The sequence below is a fragment of the Aquila chrysaetos genome, chromosome 4 (assembly GCF_900496995.4).
Source record: "Aquila chrysaetos chrysaetos chromosome 4, bAquChr1.4, whole genome shotgun sequence".
In the NCBI taxonomy this organism is placed as follows: domain Eukaryota; kingdom Metazoa; phylum Chordata; class Aves; order Accipitriformes; family Accipitridae; genus Aquila; species Aquila chrysaetos.
Window position 1 is genome coordinate 64,116,691 of NC_044007.1, and position 17,626 is coordinate 64,134,316.

Genomic DNA, 17,626 nt, shown 5'->3' on the forward strand with positions numbered 1-17,626 from the left:
TTTCTCATTAATTCATGTGCTTGTCTGCTCGCTTACTTACAAGCCAGGTCATTCAAAACTCAAAAGTATTTCAACACATAATGAATTAATCATGAGGAAGAATGTAATGTCGTATCAAAGGAGAGTAAAATTCAAATACATGATCCGTTAGTTACCAACTTCACCTCAGATCTGGTCAGGCATTAGAACTAAGCATACAGGAGCATGAGCTTCCTTGCGCTCCTTGTTCCTTCTATGCCGTTTCTGAAATCCTTTTCTATATTCAGGAGAAAATACTGTAATACTATTAAAATTCTACATGTTTTGTATGACACTTTGATACAGCTCATTCATTCTCACTGAGTTTTGGTTAATAATCTTTATTGCCAGCCTTGCTCAAAATGGCCAAGAATTTATAAGCATTCATTTAGCCTCAGTAGTCAAACATTCAGAAAATAAAAATAATTGCACCTTTCCATTTTTCTGCCTCTGAAGAAAATCTGTGATCAGCTTCCATTTGCCTAGCTTTCACCCCCTTGCCAGTTTCTCTTTAGCATTCTGCAAAATCCTGACTGCAGCACAGCATTCAGGACTAGAGAAAGGCATTGGACTAGTGTGCCGAAGCAAGTGAGTCAGAGAAAGGGACAGCATACTGTTTTTTCCCCATCACAGCAGAGCGAGCAAGTGAACAAGTCATGCTGGCTTTACTCCACAGACACCAAGAGGAAGCCAAGGCCATCTCCATTTAAGGGAGCTCTCTGCCACTATGCATTCTTGTGAACAACGGAGGATAGGCAAATGAAGGCCAAAACCTCAATGCTTAAATAATTTAAGGCAGTATAAACATTGTGAGGTTGTACAAGTAGACGACACAAGACGACACAGTAGACATCTGATTTAAAGGATCGACCACCAAAACCAGCCTCTCCAAACAAAAATTAGTATTAATTGCCAATTAGAGCAAGTACCTTCTGGGGACAAAGGATTTTGTTCTGAGAAGAAAGCAGACTCTGTCCGTTCTTTTCTTTTTGCTGTCGGACTGTAAGAACATTGACTACCCTTAATTCACTTGACTAGTTTTTCAATAGCAGAGTCATTCATTCCTCATCATACCCATATACCTTTTCTCTTCCTCTCATATTCATAATCAAAAGCTAAAGTCACATAAAAACCCCTGTATGACCCCCTATGGAAAGCAGCTCTAACCTGAGGGTATTAAAAAGGACAATTGTAAGCCTGATCATTTTTTTTTAGTTTATAGTTTTATCAGTTTACGTTTAAAAACCTGAAACGGTCATGTCCACCTCTGAGGAACAACTTACATCAGCACTGGTGGAAGGGAATATGAACAGACCAACTACAGGGAACAAACTGTGTACATCTACATTACCATTTCAGCTTGTATCAGTTCTGAAGCATTGCCTACTCATCTCCACTCACTGCGCTTTGGTTCACATTGTGGAAATACCCTGCATGTGCCAGCTTGACTGCTTTTAGATGGGACTGAGCTTGCATAGGTACTCCAGGGGATTACATAAACATCCAGCATATGGGACCCAAGCAGAGCTACACCATACGAAAACTCCCAAAACATACACAGCATGGAAAAAAGGCCTTTCACAGCAAGCATTTTGCCTTATGGATCCACTTTGATTGCACTACCTTGTCTGCTGATGTGGACATAATTATCCCAGTCTGAAATTCTTGGGGGGGGAGGGTGCCTCACCTAGACATGTGAACTTAAAATGTTATTTTAAAAACTAACAGAAAATTCAGTACTTGAAACTTGATTTACAAATCTAAATACCAACTCAGAGTTAATATATATATCCTTTTTAAACATTATCTGTAAAAAAAGTCAATAAAGTCTCAATTTTTAAACTCTGCTTCACCACATTCAGAGGAAAAGCTAGGGCAAAAAGAGGACATAATAAGTTAGTGCTAGACACAATCCCAAACACTGCCATTTACACTGCAGGTTAAAATTTCCAACTAAAGAAGTTGATGGGATCTGCTATAAGTGCACGTCTGTATCTGTAAACCAAGTCTGACAGAACAAATGAATACAAATGTAAGAGAGACTAAACACTTTCACAGTTGAAGCTATATGAGATATCCTTATTTGCTATAACAGTAAAGGAATTCCCACAAAAGGAATCCCACAATAAAGAATTCTTAAAGGATTCCTGTATTGACATAGTCCTACAGATGCACAAGACAATCTCCTGAAGTCACAGCACTTCTCCTTCCCCAATTTTATGTATTTATTTTTTCTAAGCTCATGTTTACAGTGTACTATCTTTCAATTTGATTTGACTTGACACAGAGCCTAAACTTCATGCATCTTCCCTGGTGCTGCCAAGAAGCAGCCCTTGGCATAGTCTTTTGAGTCCTGGTGAATGTCAGGGTGGCAGAGCTTGCAGGGCCAAACCACTGCAGAGTCACTAGTTGGTACTGAGGTCACGCTGATGAAAACATTTGTCTATGCTAACTGCTCCGTAATACACCGTCTTATTTTTTACATGCTACTTCCCTGCATAAGGGACATACCTCAACTTTCAGCATGCACCAAACAGGTACTTCTGAGGAGTGTCCCAATATGCAAGAGCATGCCTTCCAAGGCCTTCAAAAAAAGTTTGAAATGAATGTATTTAAGCCAGCAAGAGTAAGCAATTAAACTTTTATTCATGATCATTTACATATGACTAAAAATGTTCACCACAAAATGCAAACTTTCAGTTATCTTGTATTTAGCAGTGAAAATAGTCATCTCTTCATAGTAAAGCACCAAGGAGCACATCACAGAACAGTCAGGAACAGCTTCCATGTATCATTTTTTCCCTTACAATGTACATGACAAAGTTCAAGAATTTATAAGAGTCTAAAAGTTCCAGAACAAATTCTTAGAGTCACCTGAGTGCTTGGCAGGAACAGTATTATTTAGTAGCAGTTACTTTTTTTTTTTTTTTTTTTTTTGCAAAAAACAGCTACTTTTCACAAAACTGAGACAGACATAATTGGGCCAAACATTGGGTTTCATATTTCCCCTGAATTTTTCAACGGGAACCAAACAGAACAGTTTGCTAGGAGGAGCATCTACAACTGTAAGAGCAGATGTCAAGAGGAAAGGAAAGACAATCAGCTCATTATAGCCTGATTAGTAGGGCCCAACTGCTTACAGGCACCTATACCTACTACTCCACTCAGTTTTTTCTATTACATTTAGTTAGCATTTCATTCAAACATACTATATTGAAGACAACAGTATTTTTTAAGTTAAGTGAAGTTGTGTACATGGACAAATACATGTACAGTTTTGGTAGTCATTTAAAGCTGCAAAATTTATATGTAAAGAGAGTCCTATGGACCCCATTACAGATTAAAGAGAAATAACCAGAATCAGTGTTACATACAAAACAATACTCTAACACAGAAACCAATACAGTTATGAAATAATTCATTAGAGAATAAAATTGTTATACTAAAAGAGAAATGCTGCCTTTTTATCACTTCAGAACAGCAAAGAAGGAGGCAACATTAAGAAAAGTGCACAGCAGAAAAGAATTGTTCAGTTTTCTGAAAAAGTTGAATTTTTCTTCAAACACCAGGCTTTTTCCGGAAACATATTGGGTTAGGATTGCTTATATTCTCTCCCAGATCAGTCTCTTCTTGCATTAGTTCTCAGTAAGGCGCTTACTCTGACATGTAGGAACGATACATCAGGGCCACAATAATTGCTGCTATTGCCGGGATCACCCAGTTGGACCATGAACTAGAAGCAAGTTTTTGAAACAGCAGTTTAGGAAGTGACAACCAGCAAGTTTAAAAAAAAAAAAAAAAAAAAAAAAAAAAAAAAAAAGACCTTGCTTAAAGAAGTCCTTCCTCCCCACTCCAACAAATACTTCAAAGTTAGGGCAATAGAACACCTGGGCTGGCCAGTAATACTCTAGCCAAGTTAAAAAGCTGGTACTGTTAAGGCTTTGTACTAGAGCTTACAAGAAGTTTGCTTACTAGAGAAGACTCCAGACACCCTTAAAGTCATGGCGTGCTGCCCAGAATATCATTCATTCAAAAGACATTTAAGTAGCAGCATCACATGACACTTTCAAGCACCCAAGCTCCCCACTCAGAGGGGCATGGAACAGCCTCTGAGCTTTCAGCAATAGGCAATTGTCAGCAGGATATAAAGTTTGATTCAGTGGTGTTACAAAGTGGTCCCCCCCCAAATTCTGATGGATTTTCCTTCTTATAGACACAATCCTCTTGTTTCCTTCAGATGCAGCATTTGTAGCAAATTTTTAAAATGAGGTATCCATATCAGTAAAAAAAAGGCAGCAATGGCACCAAGTGTCTTCTATTCACCTGATAAATCTCCAGAAATGAAGGCTTGTGCAACATAAACCATTTGGTAGATACTGATACATATCAGTGTGAGAAAAAAAATCTAGCTAGTAAGCTAACATGCTTGTAAAGTGGTACACATAGATGCCAACTTGGACTTTATGTAGAACAGAAATTTTCATGCACCATCCTCTGACATCTAAGCTTCCAGCACATAGAAACTATTCAGCTTCCTAAGCTTCAGAAACATAATCATGAGGAACTTCAAGTTTGACATCAGGTGTCATACTATACCTGGAATTAGACTGAGCAGTGGTAATAAGAGTTTCCTGGAAAGCAAAGCATAAAAAGATATTTACATCAGGCAGACACCCCTCTCCATCTTAACTAGCCCCTCAATTTCTCAAAACTGATTAAGTGGGACTAATTTAAAAAACAACTCAGTGCATTGCATTTGGAAAGCATTTCATCAGAATTCCTATAACAGACTGTTGTATTAGAAGCTAGCTAGCAGCAGTTTCTGTAGTCAACATTGCATCAAGTTATTTAAAAAAAAATATCATTGCAAGGAATTTTGCTGCAAGTTTTCCATGAAGCTAACTTCAACCTCAGGTTACATTTGAAAAAGTTTTAGTCACCTAAAAGACAAAGATCCCTTACTTGCCTAAAATCTAAATGAAAAGACTCTGAATTAATACACAAATATTTCTTATATCAAACCTAAATGAAGAAAGCTACTAATTTACATCTACAAGGCTTATTAAACTCAGTCTTTTAGTGTGGTGTTTCAGACTGCGTAAGAAGCAGTCAAATTATTATAGTTTTTTCTGATACCTATTTGGACTTCTTGTTCAGTATCCATAGAAAAAGCAGCACTACAAGATCAAATCCCAGTTGGGTACAATTTATATGAAGACTTATTAATTTGAATACTACTAACTGCACATGGCCCTAAGTGCATCTAAAAGATCCAAGCATTAAAATTGTACTTAAATTTACTGGTACAAGATCCATCACTGAAAAATTAATTGCCTCAGCATCAGAATATTTGCAATTCATTTAAAAAGCAAAAGATTCCTAACATGCTCTCATAGGTTCAGACAGACTACTTTTACAAGCACCCAAATCATCATAGGTTTACATGTGACAAATACCATGTTTAAAAGAATAAGACTCAGTGATTACAACTATATTGGTTTTGTGAACACCTCCATGAAAAACTAATCCCAAAGCCAAACAGCATGGAAAGCTTATGCCCACACTATCAAGCCTAACACCTTCTGCAACAGTCTTGCCACATCCAGGGCCAGGGCATGGCTTCCCCTCACACCAAGACAGCAAGAGAAATATAGCCCAGCTCATGAAAACTTGTTTATAAAAACTTGTTTTTAAACACTATGACACTGGACATGTACACTGAGGGTACTTTAAATACAGTGCAAGGACGAGAAGGACATTTGAAAACACAAGGCCGCCTGACAGCTCCTGAAGAGCCAGGGCACAGGGCTAACCTGTCACGTTAGCCACCCAGAGTGCAACCTAAAGTGAAACTGTCTTATCAGCTAGACCCACACATCCTGCTGCAGGAAAGTGCTCCAGCTTCCTTCTGTAAGGAGGGATGACCTACATGTCCTGTAGACAACTATGACCAGCACTAAAACAAGGGAATAAGCCAAACAGGAATGTAGTAAAAAGTCATTTGGATACATCTTAACTCCCAACTGACCACACTTTGGCCAAACTAATGTTCTAAGTGCTTCAGTTTACTAAGTTCCTGTGAGCTTAATCAAGGTATTGTATACTACAACTTGCACTGGGCAGTCTGTTTCTCAGTTGCATTGATGGCTGCTGCTCTTACAACTTGAGTGTAAACTACCCTGAATTTCAAAAGAAATCAGAATAGCAGATGTTATTCTCAGTGGGAAGAAGCTCTGAATTCCACTCACAACTCCATTTCTTATTTTTTGTTAGTATAATAGTTCCAGTACTTAATAATAAAATGAATAATTGCTATAGCAAACACTTCAGTGTGTATATATATATGTTTTTTTTTTTTTACTCTTTCCTTCAATTTACATCATATTATAGGAAGACCCTACAAAAGTGATTGTTTCTTAAAAGTAATCTCTCAAACAGCAGGAGTAAGATCCTATTCCTACTACACTGCATTTAAAAATAATCTTCAGCTATTTCCTAAGTGCACTGCCGTACTGTTAGGTACACCTGAGCAAATATCCTCTATACACTCAGCACCAGCAACTGTACAAATTAATCCCTGATGCACTTGCTCCTTTAAGGGACATCTGAATTTTACGAGTTTGATAGTTGAGTGCCAACACAACTTTATTCTATTAAAGATAGGAAAAAAAACATTAGAAAATAAGTGCAATACTGAATTGACAGGACACTCAGCAAAATCTACGGAAAGTCAGGAATCAAACAGTATTTTCACCTTGAAAAGGGTTCACAATTGCAAAATAACTGATGTATAGTACAGCAATCAAATGCCTCTACATTCTCTATCTACTAGTGTTACCAATATCTTGTTAAGCATCACATTTTTTCCCCCACAAACACCTACTAGTTTAATCCATTTTGTCTATAAACCAATTTTTTTCTTAAACTGAATACTAGAAAACCATTGACTGATTCTAGGCTTACCTTTTTGCTACAGTGTAATGCCATCACACTTAGTAACCTCTTGGTTCGAAACCACACAAATTAAAGAAAAGAACAGCTAACAGGAAGAATAATATGAAGCCAGATCAACAGGTTTAAGAGATTTATGACCTGAAATACGACACTTAAATCAAGTTGAATTATTTTTGCCTCTGGGGGTATACCATTTACAGACAGACACTGTCCTTAATGCCCAAGGGAAACAATGTGGCATTTCAAGAAACACACTTACTGTTGGTTTCTGAAGCTTCCCTCTATCATCCTGCAGGAAAACAAGAAACATTTAGACAAAAAAAACCCAAAGCATTCAAAAAAACCATTTATCACTAAATTCAGTTTGCAGTTTATTCTGTTGATGTATACCTTTTTTTTACCTAGGAAACAGACTTGCAAGAGCATAGATGTCAGTGTATGATTTTGTACCATCAACAAGATCACTTCCTTAAATAATACTTCCCAGTATACAATAAAGACAAGAAACCTGAGTCTCCAACATATTTCATTATTTCTTGTGCCCATGTTTTTGCGTTTCCTTTGTCTCTAAACAGTACACATAACCTTAGCTTATACACTGATTGCAACCATATTAGTCTACTCGTATTATTGGGCAAAGTCTTCTAACTAGGTTTGGTCCAATGTCCAGTGCAAAGGTCCCAAATTCTATGGATCTTCCAAAACCTCATGCAGTTTTACTTGAAAAGGTCACATTCGTTACAAAAAAAAGCCCAACAGTATATAATCTTGACAGTGCTGTAATTGTACATTAAATTATCATGCTGTTTGTTTCATATCAAATGAAAACAGGCACTTATCAAACAAAGAAGAACTGGACTGGTAGCCAGGTTAAATAACTTTACTGGCATCAACTGCCATCTGAAATAGACAACAAGCCTGCAATGTTAACAAACATGCATCAGAGCTCAATTATTTCATATTAGGAGAAGCTACACTACTAATATTTATCAAGAGAGGACCTAAGACAGATACAAGATCAGGAATCTTACTGTGAAATATGCTACTCAAGACAGTGATATTTACCCCAAATGCAAGACAAAACATACACAAAACAGATAGAAGAGGAAGAGAGCAGAGGCAGGGATGGGCAGTAAAGTAGAGCAGATGGGCACACTATTAGCCTAAACCACTAACAACCAGTTTTCAACTATTAAGATGCAGGAGAGCTTAAATAAGGCCTATCTGAAGGAAGCCAAGGCAGTAGCTCTGTAGCTAGAAATAAATCCTTCAAAACTTGAGACAGCAGAAAGGTGCTTGTTAGAAGTACAGGAAACCTTAAGGACAGTATAGAAAAGAGGAAGTGACAGATGATCCAGTGGGAACTGATCATAAACAACCCTGACAGCTACAAGTAGGGAACACTGATACAGCTCAAAACCAGGTAAGCCAGAGAGGGGGAAGACAGAGCACCAAATTAGAAGTACAATGCTTACAGTAGCTGTTTTCTAAACATACATACGAAGAGCCAAGATTGTACTTTGAGATCCAGATGGAAGCCTGGCATAAATATTTACAATTATGAAAGTGGCTCTTAGTAATCACTCTGCATATCGACAGAAGAAAAGGCCTAGACATTCTCACATATCACCATCAGGGGTTATAGAGTCTCATTATAAAGCTCACAGGGTGCACCAGAAATGGCATGATTCCATATTCAGTTTATCAAGAACTAAGCTGTAAAATATTTCAAAGCAGCAAACTTTTAGATGTGACAATCCTTATGCTACACTAATCAAATCCCTTCACATTGGGGGAACCTATCTCCAGCCCAGGTCCATCCACAAACAGCTGCAAGGCTGACATCCAACCAAACTAGCAGCTCTCCTTTATTTTGAGGTAAATTACCAGAGAAACAACTAGATGCAAAAACACTACAGTCAACAGCCAGTACTGGTACTCTCACGTACTCACCGGATGAAGTTCCCCAATAATAAAGTCTTCTGACAGTGTCCTTGCATCTGTGGAATGGCCAACATCTTCAAAGTTCTCAGTAGCATCTCCCCCAGCTTGCTCCCTGAGGACTTCTTCACCACCTGGGTGCTGCAACGTTTAATAGTTGCATTTGTTATTGAAAACCATTAAACATTCTAAAAATGGAAATTCTTAATTTCTACATTTCTAAAAATAAATAAATTGTCATTGCAAAACCAGGTGCTAGCCTTCTTAGAGCAAATATAAGCCTCTCTGAATAACTAGAGAGCTTTATGTACTCTCTGAAGCCAAAACCAAGGAAGCTAACTCTCTACTCCATCAGCAATGGAGCAGTAAGAGGCATTACCCCTAGCAACTAAAGCATTTAGAACATTATGGAATCAGTCAGTCTTTTATAGCCCAACTATTATCTAAAAGTACATTCCATGCTCTCACTTCTGCAGGAAATTTATATTTTTATCCAAACAATGCTTTATACAGCAAAAGGATAAAAGCCAAAAGGTATAAGTTGAGCAAGAACATTCCAGGTAGATTTAACAAAAAAGCTATTCACAAGAAGAGCAATCAAGCACTGAAACAAGTTGGCAAGGGAGCACGCAGAATCTCCACCATTTGAGGTTGCCTACACAAGGTGCTAAGGAACCTGACCTTCAAGTTAATCCAAGTTTGAGCGGGGGGTTGGACTAGATAGCCTTCAAGGGTCCTTTCCAAAAGAAATTACTGTATAATTATCTAGTAAGCCAGCTACTCTGGAACTATTTAAGCACAACTGAAAGCTCATACAAGACACTAGAATAGCAATTCTGTTTCAGCAGATTATGGAATCCCAAAACCACATTACTGATAAAACCCTTGAGATGTAAAGAAGTCATCTCCCATGTCTCCTAATACCTCAATTCACCACCATTCCCTTAACCTAAATACCTGTTCTCCATTGACTTTTATTCTTCCTCAAGATGTACTTTTGGGATTGCATGCAGTTCCACATTTCCATCCATCAAGTAACTCTGTACCTACTGCAAGATATATCACATCTTCTAGTTCAGTGAATTTTCTCATCTGTTATATGAATAAGTAACTTGAAGCCAAGTAACATGCCATAAAAACTCACCACTCAACTTTTAAGTAGGAAATTACTACATAAACACTGGGAATTATTAGGTAGGCAAGTTGAAAACACTTTAGTACTACTGCCTTGGACTAAGGCAACCATGAAATAAGTTTAACACTTTACCAGTGACAGAGGAAACAAGGCTTTGGAGCCTCAATTCCATTTTTAATGCTTCTGACTACAAGATCTAAAATTATGAAAATAGGCAAAATTTCTACTATTTAGGGTCATCTTGCCTGGAGCATAGCTGAACAGAAAGGCTATGCTTAGACAGTAGATTAAAGAAATGGCATAAACATTTCTGTTAGTCTAGGCAATTCAGGTTAGCATTTACTTCAAATCCACCATAGTAATCTCCTATCAATCCTCCTCTTCCAACAAAACTAAGACTTGTTCATACAGATCAGGAAGACACTATTACTACCAGTTTCCAGCAGTACCAGAACTCCAAAACTTGAATCTTTGCATTCAAGGCAGACATTTATTTTAACAGATTAAGAAAGTTGCATTAAAAAAAAAACCCAACAAACAAAACCACCAAAAAACGCAACCCAACACTTTTTTTTTAAAAGAGGCAAGATAGCACTGCTAGAAGGGTAAGGGATCCCTACCGTGACTAAGCAAAGCAAGATTAAGCAATTGATGAAGAGATTAGGCACAGCAGCTGAGCAAAAAAAGATTAAAAAAGTGCATGCAGAGTAAAGATTATGCAAGCAGACGTGCAAATATGCTGTGCTTACCAAAATCCTGCCCTTTAGTCCATTCTAGCAAGTGCAAATATGCCGTGCTCACCAAAATCCTGCCCTTGAGTCCATTCTAGTAATTATTCAGGGAAAAGACTGGACAAAAGTTGAGGGATCACTCAAGTTCAGTGCCTTGAAATGTGTAGCACATTTAAGAAGCTGAACTTGGATCTAACAGGCTCTCCCAGATACTGCCACAACTAAGTCTTCAAAGAATTCCTCCAGCAACATGGGGTTCGGGTTTGAGGCTTTGTTTTGGTTTGGTTTTTTAATACCATGCTATAGAGTTGCACTCCCCAAAATAGAAAAATGTGGCATCTTCAACAGAGAAGGTGGCAAAACTCCTCAGAAAACATGCTTAACAAACAAGACATCAACAAGTAGCAACAGGCAAAGTTAAACTACCCATAAAGCACTAGCAGCATGTACAAGTAGATAAAACACCAGTTACTCCAGGAAGTCACCAAGATCACATGGTTTACACTAGTTCCCCCCCAAAATTCACCAGTCAACCAAACAAGTGGATACCTACCAGTATAATGCATATACATTAAAACTATTTCACTGAGTACTTTAACGAACTATCTGTAGGTTGCTGACTACAGAATGATCATATACTAATTTGTTCTCAAATCCCTCCCTTGGGCCACTACAAAGCAATTGTGTAGCTATATGGGCAGCTTCACTGAGGGACTCCAGCTCTTATCTGTAGAACTAGCTTTTGGTCTAATTAATAACTGATCTGTCTGTCTACAAAACCACATTGTTAGTGTCAACATAGTGACCACTACCAGTGGCTATCACACAACAGCTGAAGGGGACAAACTCACGCTGACCTTCGCCACCACAGCTGGAAAACTGGTAGTATTTTTCCCCTCACATCAGCAAGACTAAGGTAGAAAGAATCACACATGGTTCTCAAATTAAGCCATCTAGCAGGTGATGTTACCAGTAACCTACTAGACATACATAAAAGTGCTTTGAAACTAAACACTTTCCTTTTAGATGGCACCTGTGCTTGAAGATGCAAACTTACAAGCTTTCTGCAAACAACTAGCACGTAATACAAGTAATTAATGAAAAAATTTCACCTCCCCTAATGAAAGGGAGCAACTGTAATGTCTCACAGAGGGCAAGAAGTAACTTTTCCATCAAAAGCTGAGCATTTTCCACAGTTCAATGAGTTTCTCAGAGTTTGTTTATACAGGACCTTTGTTCACACTTCTGCCTGGTAAACAAAGCTTGCTACCAGAATTTCTACTTTAATGAAGAGCCTCTGGATAGACTCTGGAACTGGAAAGCCCACAAGACAATATACATAGTGACTCCTAAAGTGAAATCCTGCTAATACAAATAAATGAAGTGTTTTTGCAGGTCAACTTGTGGTTCGAGGGAAATGAAAAAGCTTTTGCTGATAAATTAAGCTAGTCTAGCTCATTCCTAGGACATTCCCAATATAATAACATAGATATCTAAGTTAGTGGCATAACAGATATCTGTACAGAGCCAGCACTAGTACATAGCATAGATTACTTCCTGACAGCAGCACATTAGAAAGTTTTAGATGAGAGCAGTGAGTTTAACAGGTTATTTGCTTTATCTGGGTCAGAAGTCTGCAATTACTTCATCCTGAATGCCTATCAGCTCTTCTCCCCCTTGCTACAGTCATGCAACTTTCTCAGTGCCATAGTTCAAGACTCTATTAAAGTATAACTATCCTAATTCACAGTTCCTGCCACCTCTCCCTTCCCATAATGGGGGAATCAAATCTAGGGTCCAATTTAACTTTTGGGGGGATTAGCAAAGGTGTCTACCAGTTGCAGCCTTATAGATTTGAGTTTCACTTTCTGCGCTACAGGGAATGAGAAGCAGAAAGGGGCAGCGACAGAGCCAGAGACACCCAGAGAACCTCAGCTTTATTGTGCAAGACAGATGGACTAATGCTTGTTTGGTTTAAGGGCACTTTCATGTAGTCTGAAAAGAGTCCTCCAAAGTTATTTCCATCACCTATTTAAGTTACAGGACAGGAATTCTGTACTCATGTAAAATTTCAGGACTCTAAGAGAGTAGATCTCTTTATGAGAGTGCATTTTTGAAAACCATCATTAGGGTTTTAGATGAAGTGCAAAAGAAATGCCCAGTAGCTGGGCACCCATTTCCCCACTTACAAAACAATTATAGCTTGCAGTGTCAGGCATAAAAGAATGCTAAGAAGTGCTATTTTTCAAAGCATTTTCAAATCCTCCTGCAAGCTTCATCAGAGCTTAAGGAAGTGATAACACTGGTTTTAATCCTTAGACTGCAAGTTTCTGCAATAAGAATTCACATCATACATTGACATACTTCAAAATGTGCTAGTACCAGCACCTTTCAATGTAAGCCATTCACTACTTTGAACATGGAAGGTATTATGCTACTCCTCCACAATATCATCATACAGGATGAATATAACTTACCACCACACAGTGGAGAGAACATTTTCCATTCTGACAGAGTAAAACAACATTTGTTTTTCTACACTTTATTTGATCGGCATTACAAAACACATGTTGTGGGAGCTGTCCATTCTGTTTAGAAACAGTGCTATTGAAGCACAAGTTCATACCTTATGAAAAACCCATTTTCATTGGCCATTAATGTTTTCACTAAATTTTGAGACCACCACCAATTGAAGTAACCTAAACAAAGTCTGTATTAGATGAATATTAAATGCATACCATACTTAGTTTCCAGAACAAGGAATTTCTCTCAGGTAGAGATGTTCCTATTCTTGTTAGCTTCTCTGCCTAGTTTAAGGAATCCAGCCAAGTTGCCACAAAAGCCATAGGGAGGACTCCTACCACAATGGGAAGTAGATCAAGAGACTGATCATTTCATTTCTATTTTTATAGATTCGCTCATTAGATTGATGTCAAAGCCTGACTAGTCCGATTGCTTTATTAAACTATGGAGAAATACTAGCGAGCATTATCAACATATCCATTAATTGACATTTCATATTATTCACATATGTAATTATCTGCAATACAGATATAGCCATAAGATCCTGCTGTGAGTATACATGCATTTCTAGTAGCTATTTTCCCTTAAATGGCATAGGACCTGAAACTATGAAAAGGTTTCCCAAATTTTCTGTAACACAGGTCCAACAGCCTTTGAATGAAAAAGAGGATATACAAGTTTGTGGTCTCAGAAATAGTCTTTCATGCCAAGGGCCTTCAGACACTGCACTCCAAAAGCTGAGGTCTCTTGATTTCCTCTCCTAGAGGATATACTTTGATAATTGAATATATATTTCTGAATTTTCTTCAAGTTATAAAGTTTCCCTAAGATCTGCCATTTAAAAAAGGAATTATAGAAAAAGCAGTTGCTGAAATCTTGTGTATTCAGTAACCCCTAGGATAAGGTGTCAAAATACACAATCCTTTCCTCCTCCAGCATGTCATCTGTATTTCAAATGATCTTTTTTAAGCCTTGTCCTTAGAAAACAAAGCCAATATGGTCACACTGTGTGATGCCTCCACTCCTTTTCAGCCTCATCACCCCCAACACATACACATCACCACCCCCAGTCCATTTACTATCTAACTTAAATCAAGTGTTCACAGAGGTTGATGGTTCCCAAAAACCAAACAAGTTTCACTAAACAACTACAAGCTTTATGAAGAGACAACAGCTAGACAGAGGCAATACACCCTTTAATTACTGTAATGAAGTGAAAGGCAGCAGCATACTTTCACTTACTAGGCATGAGAGCATCCAGGGTGTCTTTAGCACTGGAGCACCATAAAGTTTAACTTCATAATCAATAAGAAAATATTTCCATAGGTGAATGCAGTGGCTGGAAAGATTGCTTGTCAAATTAAGAAATGGGACTGGTGAAGTCAGCTTCCATTCCCAGTTCTTCACTCCCTAGTAAACTGACACTTTTATTTATTTGCTACTTGGGAAGAGCAGGAATGAGGTGATGCTTTAGCAGTGTATCTTCTTTAATACTATTGGACTTATTTTAATAGCTTACATTTAATTCTTGAAATATTTTAAGCTCTTCTACTCCTGCAAGGAAATGCAAGAAGTAAAACTGAGTTTAACCAATAATGCTACTGAAACAGCTAACGTAATCCCCGTTTCAGAGAAGCATTTACCATAATCCAGAACGCACCAGCAAGAGGCTAGCTCCAATTTCTCCTCATCTGTCACATGTAAATGCCTCAGGGTCTCTGACAGTGTCAGAAGAATTAGCAACTTACTTGATAAATTAACAGGTATCAGAAGCATTCAAAAAAAGGAAAAAAAAGACTCCTATGAAATATTTTAATCCAAGGGTTTCATCCCAAAAATCACTAACACAATGAACAGGACAATATCCAAGAACTTTCCTTAGGAGTATAGCTTTATTTAGATACTTTGTTGAAAATAGTTATCCAATCTCAATTCATTTCCTATTTCAGAACATGACCCAGAAACTTCAGCTCCACAACCAGCCATATTCTATTGAAAGCTGTTTAGTGTGAGGCCAAAATTTGACCCATGTGTACCAGAGTGCATCAGACACCCCACAGTTGTCCAAGAAACAACTATGTCACTGCTTCCAGACAAACTGATTCTTTTGATAAGCTGCTGAATTAGCAACGTTGTCCTGAAATGAAGGCTTTCTTGGAGAAATTTGCACAAGGTAGTAACTCTTAATATTTACCAATTTCATCACACACACTGAAAGAAGAGGCTGTCAGCTTGTTTGTGCAACTAAAATCCAAAAGCTCATTAGATTCTGGATGTTTTGTCAAGCGTGTTTTTTTCTTGGCTTGTGTTTACAAGGGGCTTTGGGGTTTGGGGGGGGGGGGGGGGGGGGGGGGAAGAATACCCTCCTCACCCCCCCATCTGGAAGTGCTTATACAAATATGTATCAGCCAAAACTGATCAAGTTTCCAAGAACAGCTACTTCAACTTCTCAGGCTGCATGAAAAACTGCATTCTCCTCCAGGGCTTCTATAATTAAACTGGCCTTGCCTGCATAACTAAACTAAACAAATATTTCCATAACTGAAGGATGAACCAGACCAGGGACAGAGCTAGATGAAAAAATAATCAAGAAAGAGTCAGTAGATCAGTTTCACAATCCACCTTGCTGAAAAGCCAAACAGCTCGTGCTGGCACACAGCTTAAGAACAAAATACTACCACCTCTGTCAACACCGCCTTTGAAAAACCTCTTGTCGACCTCTTATTTGCAAAATGCTCGATTTATACTTTGAATTTCAAGTGTTTACAATCACAAAAATGAAGTTGGGGCTACAGAACTACCAAGGCTTGAATTCTGTCACGTCACTACCAATCTACACTATACTCTCAAAGAAATTAATGTAAGTCTACCATAACACTTTTTAATTGGATGCTAGATCTTTACAGATTAGGAATAATGGGAGCGAGAGAGAAAATTCAAAATATCACTCATAAATCCTAGCTACATTTAATACTGAAAAAAAATTGCTCAGCAGTTGCATTTCTGCATCTCCACAGAAGAATGTTTTAGTCCAATAACTAAACCGCTTCTTTATTAACCATGACTACCAATGATTACATCAATTGCTCATCATCATCAAGTGATCAAAAGCATTAATCGTTAACTGGGGAGGGGGGGGGGGGGGCGGAACCCAACCCAACAACCAAAAGCATTCAACCCGACCGCTGTACTCTACTAAGAGTTGGAGCTTTTGCAGCTTCGCAGCACCAGCGCCGAGCGTGTCCGGACAGCAGTAAGAGCACGATGCCTTTGGGGAACTGGGGTTTCTACGACGTCAGAAAGTTTAAAGGCAGGCAAAGGCAGAAAACAGTTCCCAGCAGCAGATTACACGCGGGGGGGGGGGGGGGGGGGGGGGGGGCAGCGCGCTCGGCACACTCGGGTTTTTCCTGCCCGGAGCCCGCTCCCGCCGCCCCCACGGCAAGGCCCGTGGCCCTCACACGACTGCTTCTCAAAGGGCACTATCGCGACCGGCCGGGAGCGGCACCCTACTGCGCCGCCCCCACAGCGGCCTCCCCCGCGGTCCGGGGGTTCGGCCGGCAGGCTTGCAACCGCCCCACGGGGCTCCCGCGGCGTTCCCCCCCCCCGCCGCCCGCGCCTCTCCTTCAGCCTCCCCGGGGCACCCACCTCGTCCAGAAACTTGGTGACATCGTAGATGCGGTGGTGCAGGATGATCCAGGTGCTCTGGCTGTTGTTGTGCTTCTGCACCTCCTCCAGCCGGTAGTACCGGCCCCGCCACGGCTCGCCCCCGGCCTCGCTGGAGCCCACCATGTCCCCCACGCCACTACGGCAGCCGCCGCCCCGCCGGCTCCTCAGCAGGCTATAGCCCCGCTCCCACGCGCGCCCGCCGACTGGCGCCCAGCCGCAAGCCTATCACCGCCCGCCACCGCCCCCTCCTCGCCGCCCGCCCCCTCCTCGCCGGCTTACTCATTGGCGAAGCCAAATGCCTTTCAAAGAAGGCGTCGGGCTGGCGACCGGGGTCGCCCGCGGGGGGAGGGACTTGTGAGGTCGGTCGGCGGCCTCGTGCCCCGCCCTCTCCCCCCGCCCACCGCCGCGGGCGTAAGCGGCGCCCTCCACGTGACCAGCCGCTGGTCACGTGCCGCGCGGGGTCCCGCCGGGGCTGGCGGCTGAGGAGCGAGCGCCGGCCGGATGGCGCCCGCCGGCGTCTTACGGGCCGTCACCGAGCTCCGAACCGGCAGCGGGCGAAACGTGGCCGCGAGGGGGAGGTTACCCCAGCCCTCGTCAGCTTTGGCAGCCGTTGGCCGCGGTGAACGCCGGGCCGCGCGGCGACGAGCCGATCCCCCGC

General features: G+C 40.3%; 1 protein-coding gene across 2 annotated transcripts; it reads right to left on the bottom strand.

Annotated features, from left to right (window-relative positions):
* Positions 1-2,645: 2,645 nt before the first annotated feature.
* Positions 2,646-17,198, bottom strand: LOC115340473 (cytochrome b5). Of its 2 annotated transcripts, XM_030012130.2 has the most exons (5): positions 16,948-17,193; positions 8,926-9,054; positions 7,232-7,261; positions 4,615-4,649; positions 2,646-3,751 (listed from the first exon to the last, which is right to left on the bottom strand). In XM_030012130.2, the coding sequence occupies exons 1-5, from the start codon at positions 17,089-17,091 to the stop codon at positions 3,673-3,675; spliced, it is 417 nt and encodes a 138-aa protein (XP_029867990.1). In that variant the 5' UTR covers positions 17,092-17,193; the 3' UTR covers positions 2,646-3,672. The 2 variants fall into 2 exon arrangements, with proteins under 2 accessions (XP_029867990.1, XP_040978898.1); XM_041122964.1 differs by lacking the exon at positions 4,615-4,649 and having other exon boundaries at positions 16,948-17,198.
* Between the last annotated feature and the right edge of the window lie 428 nt (positions 17,199-17,626).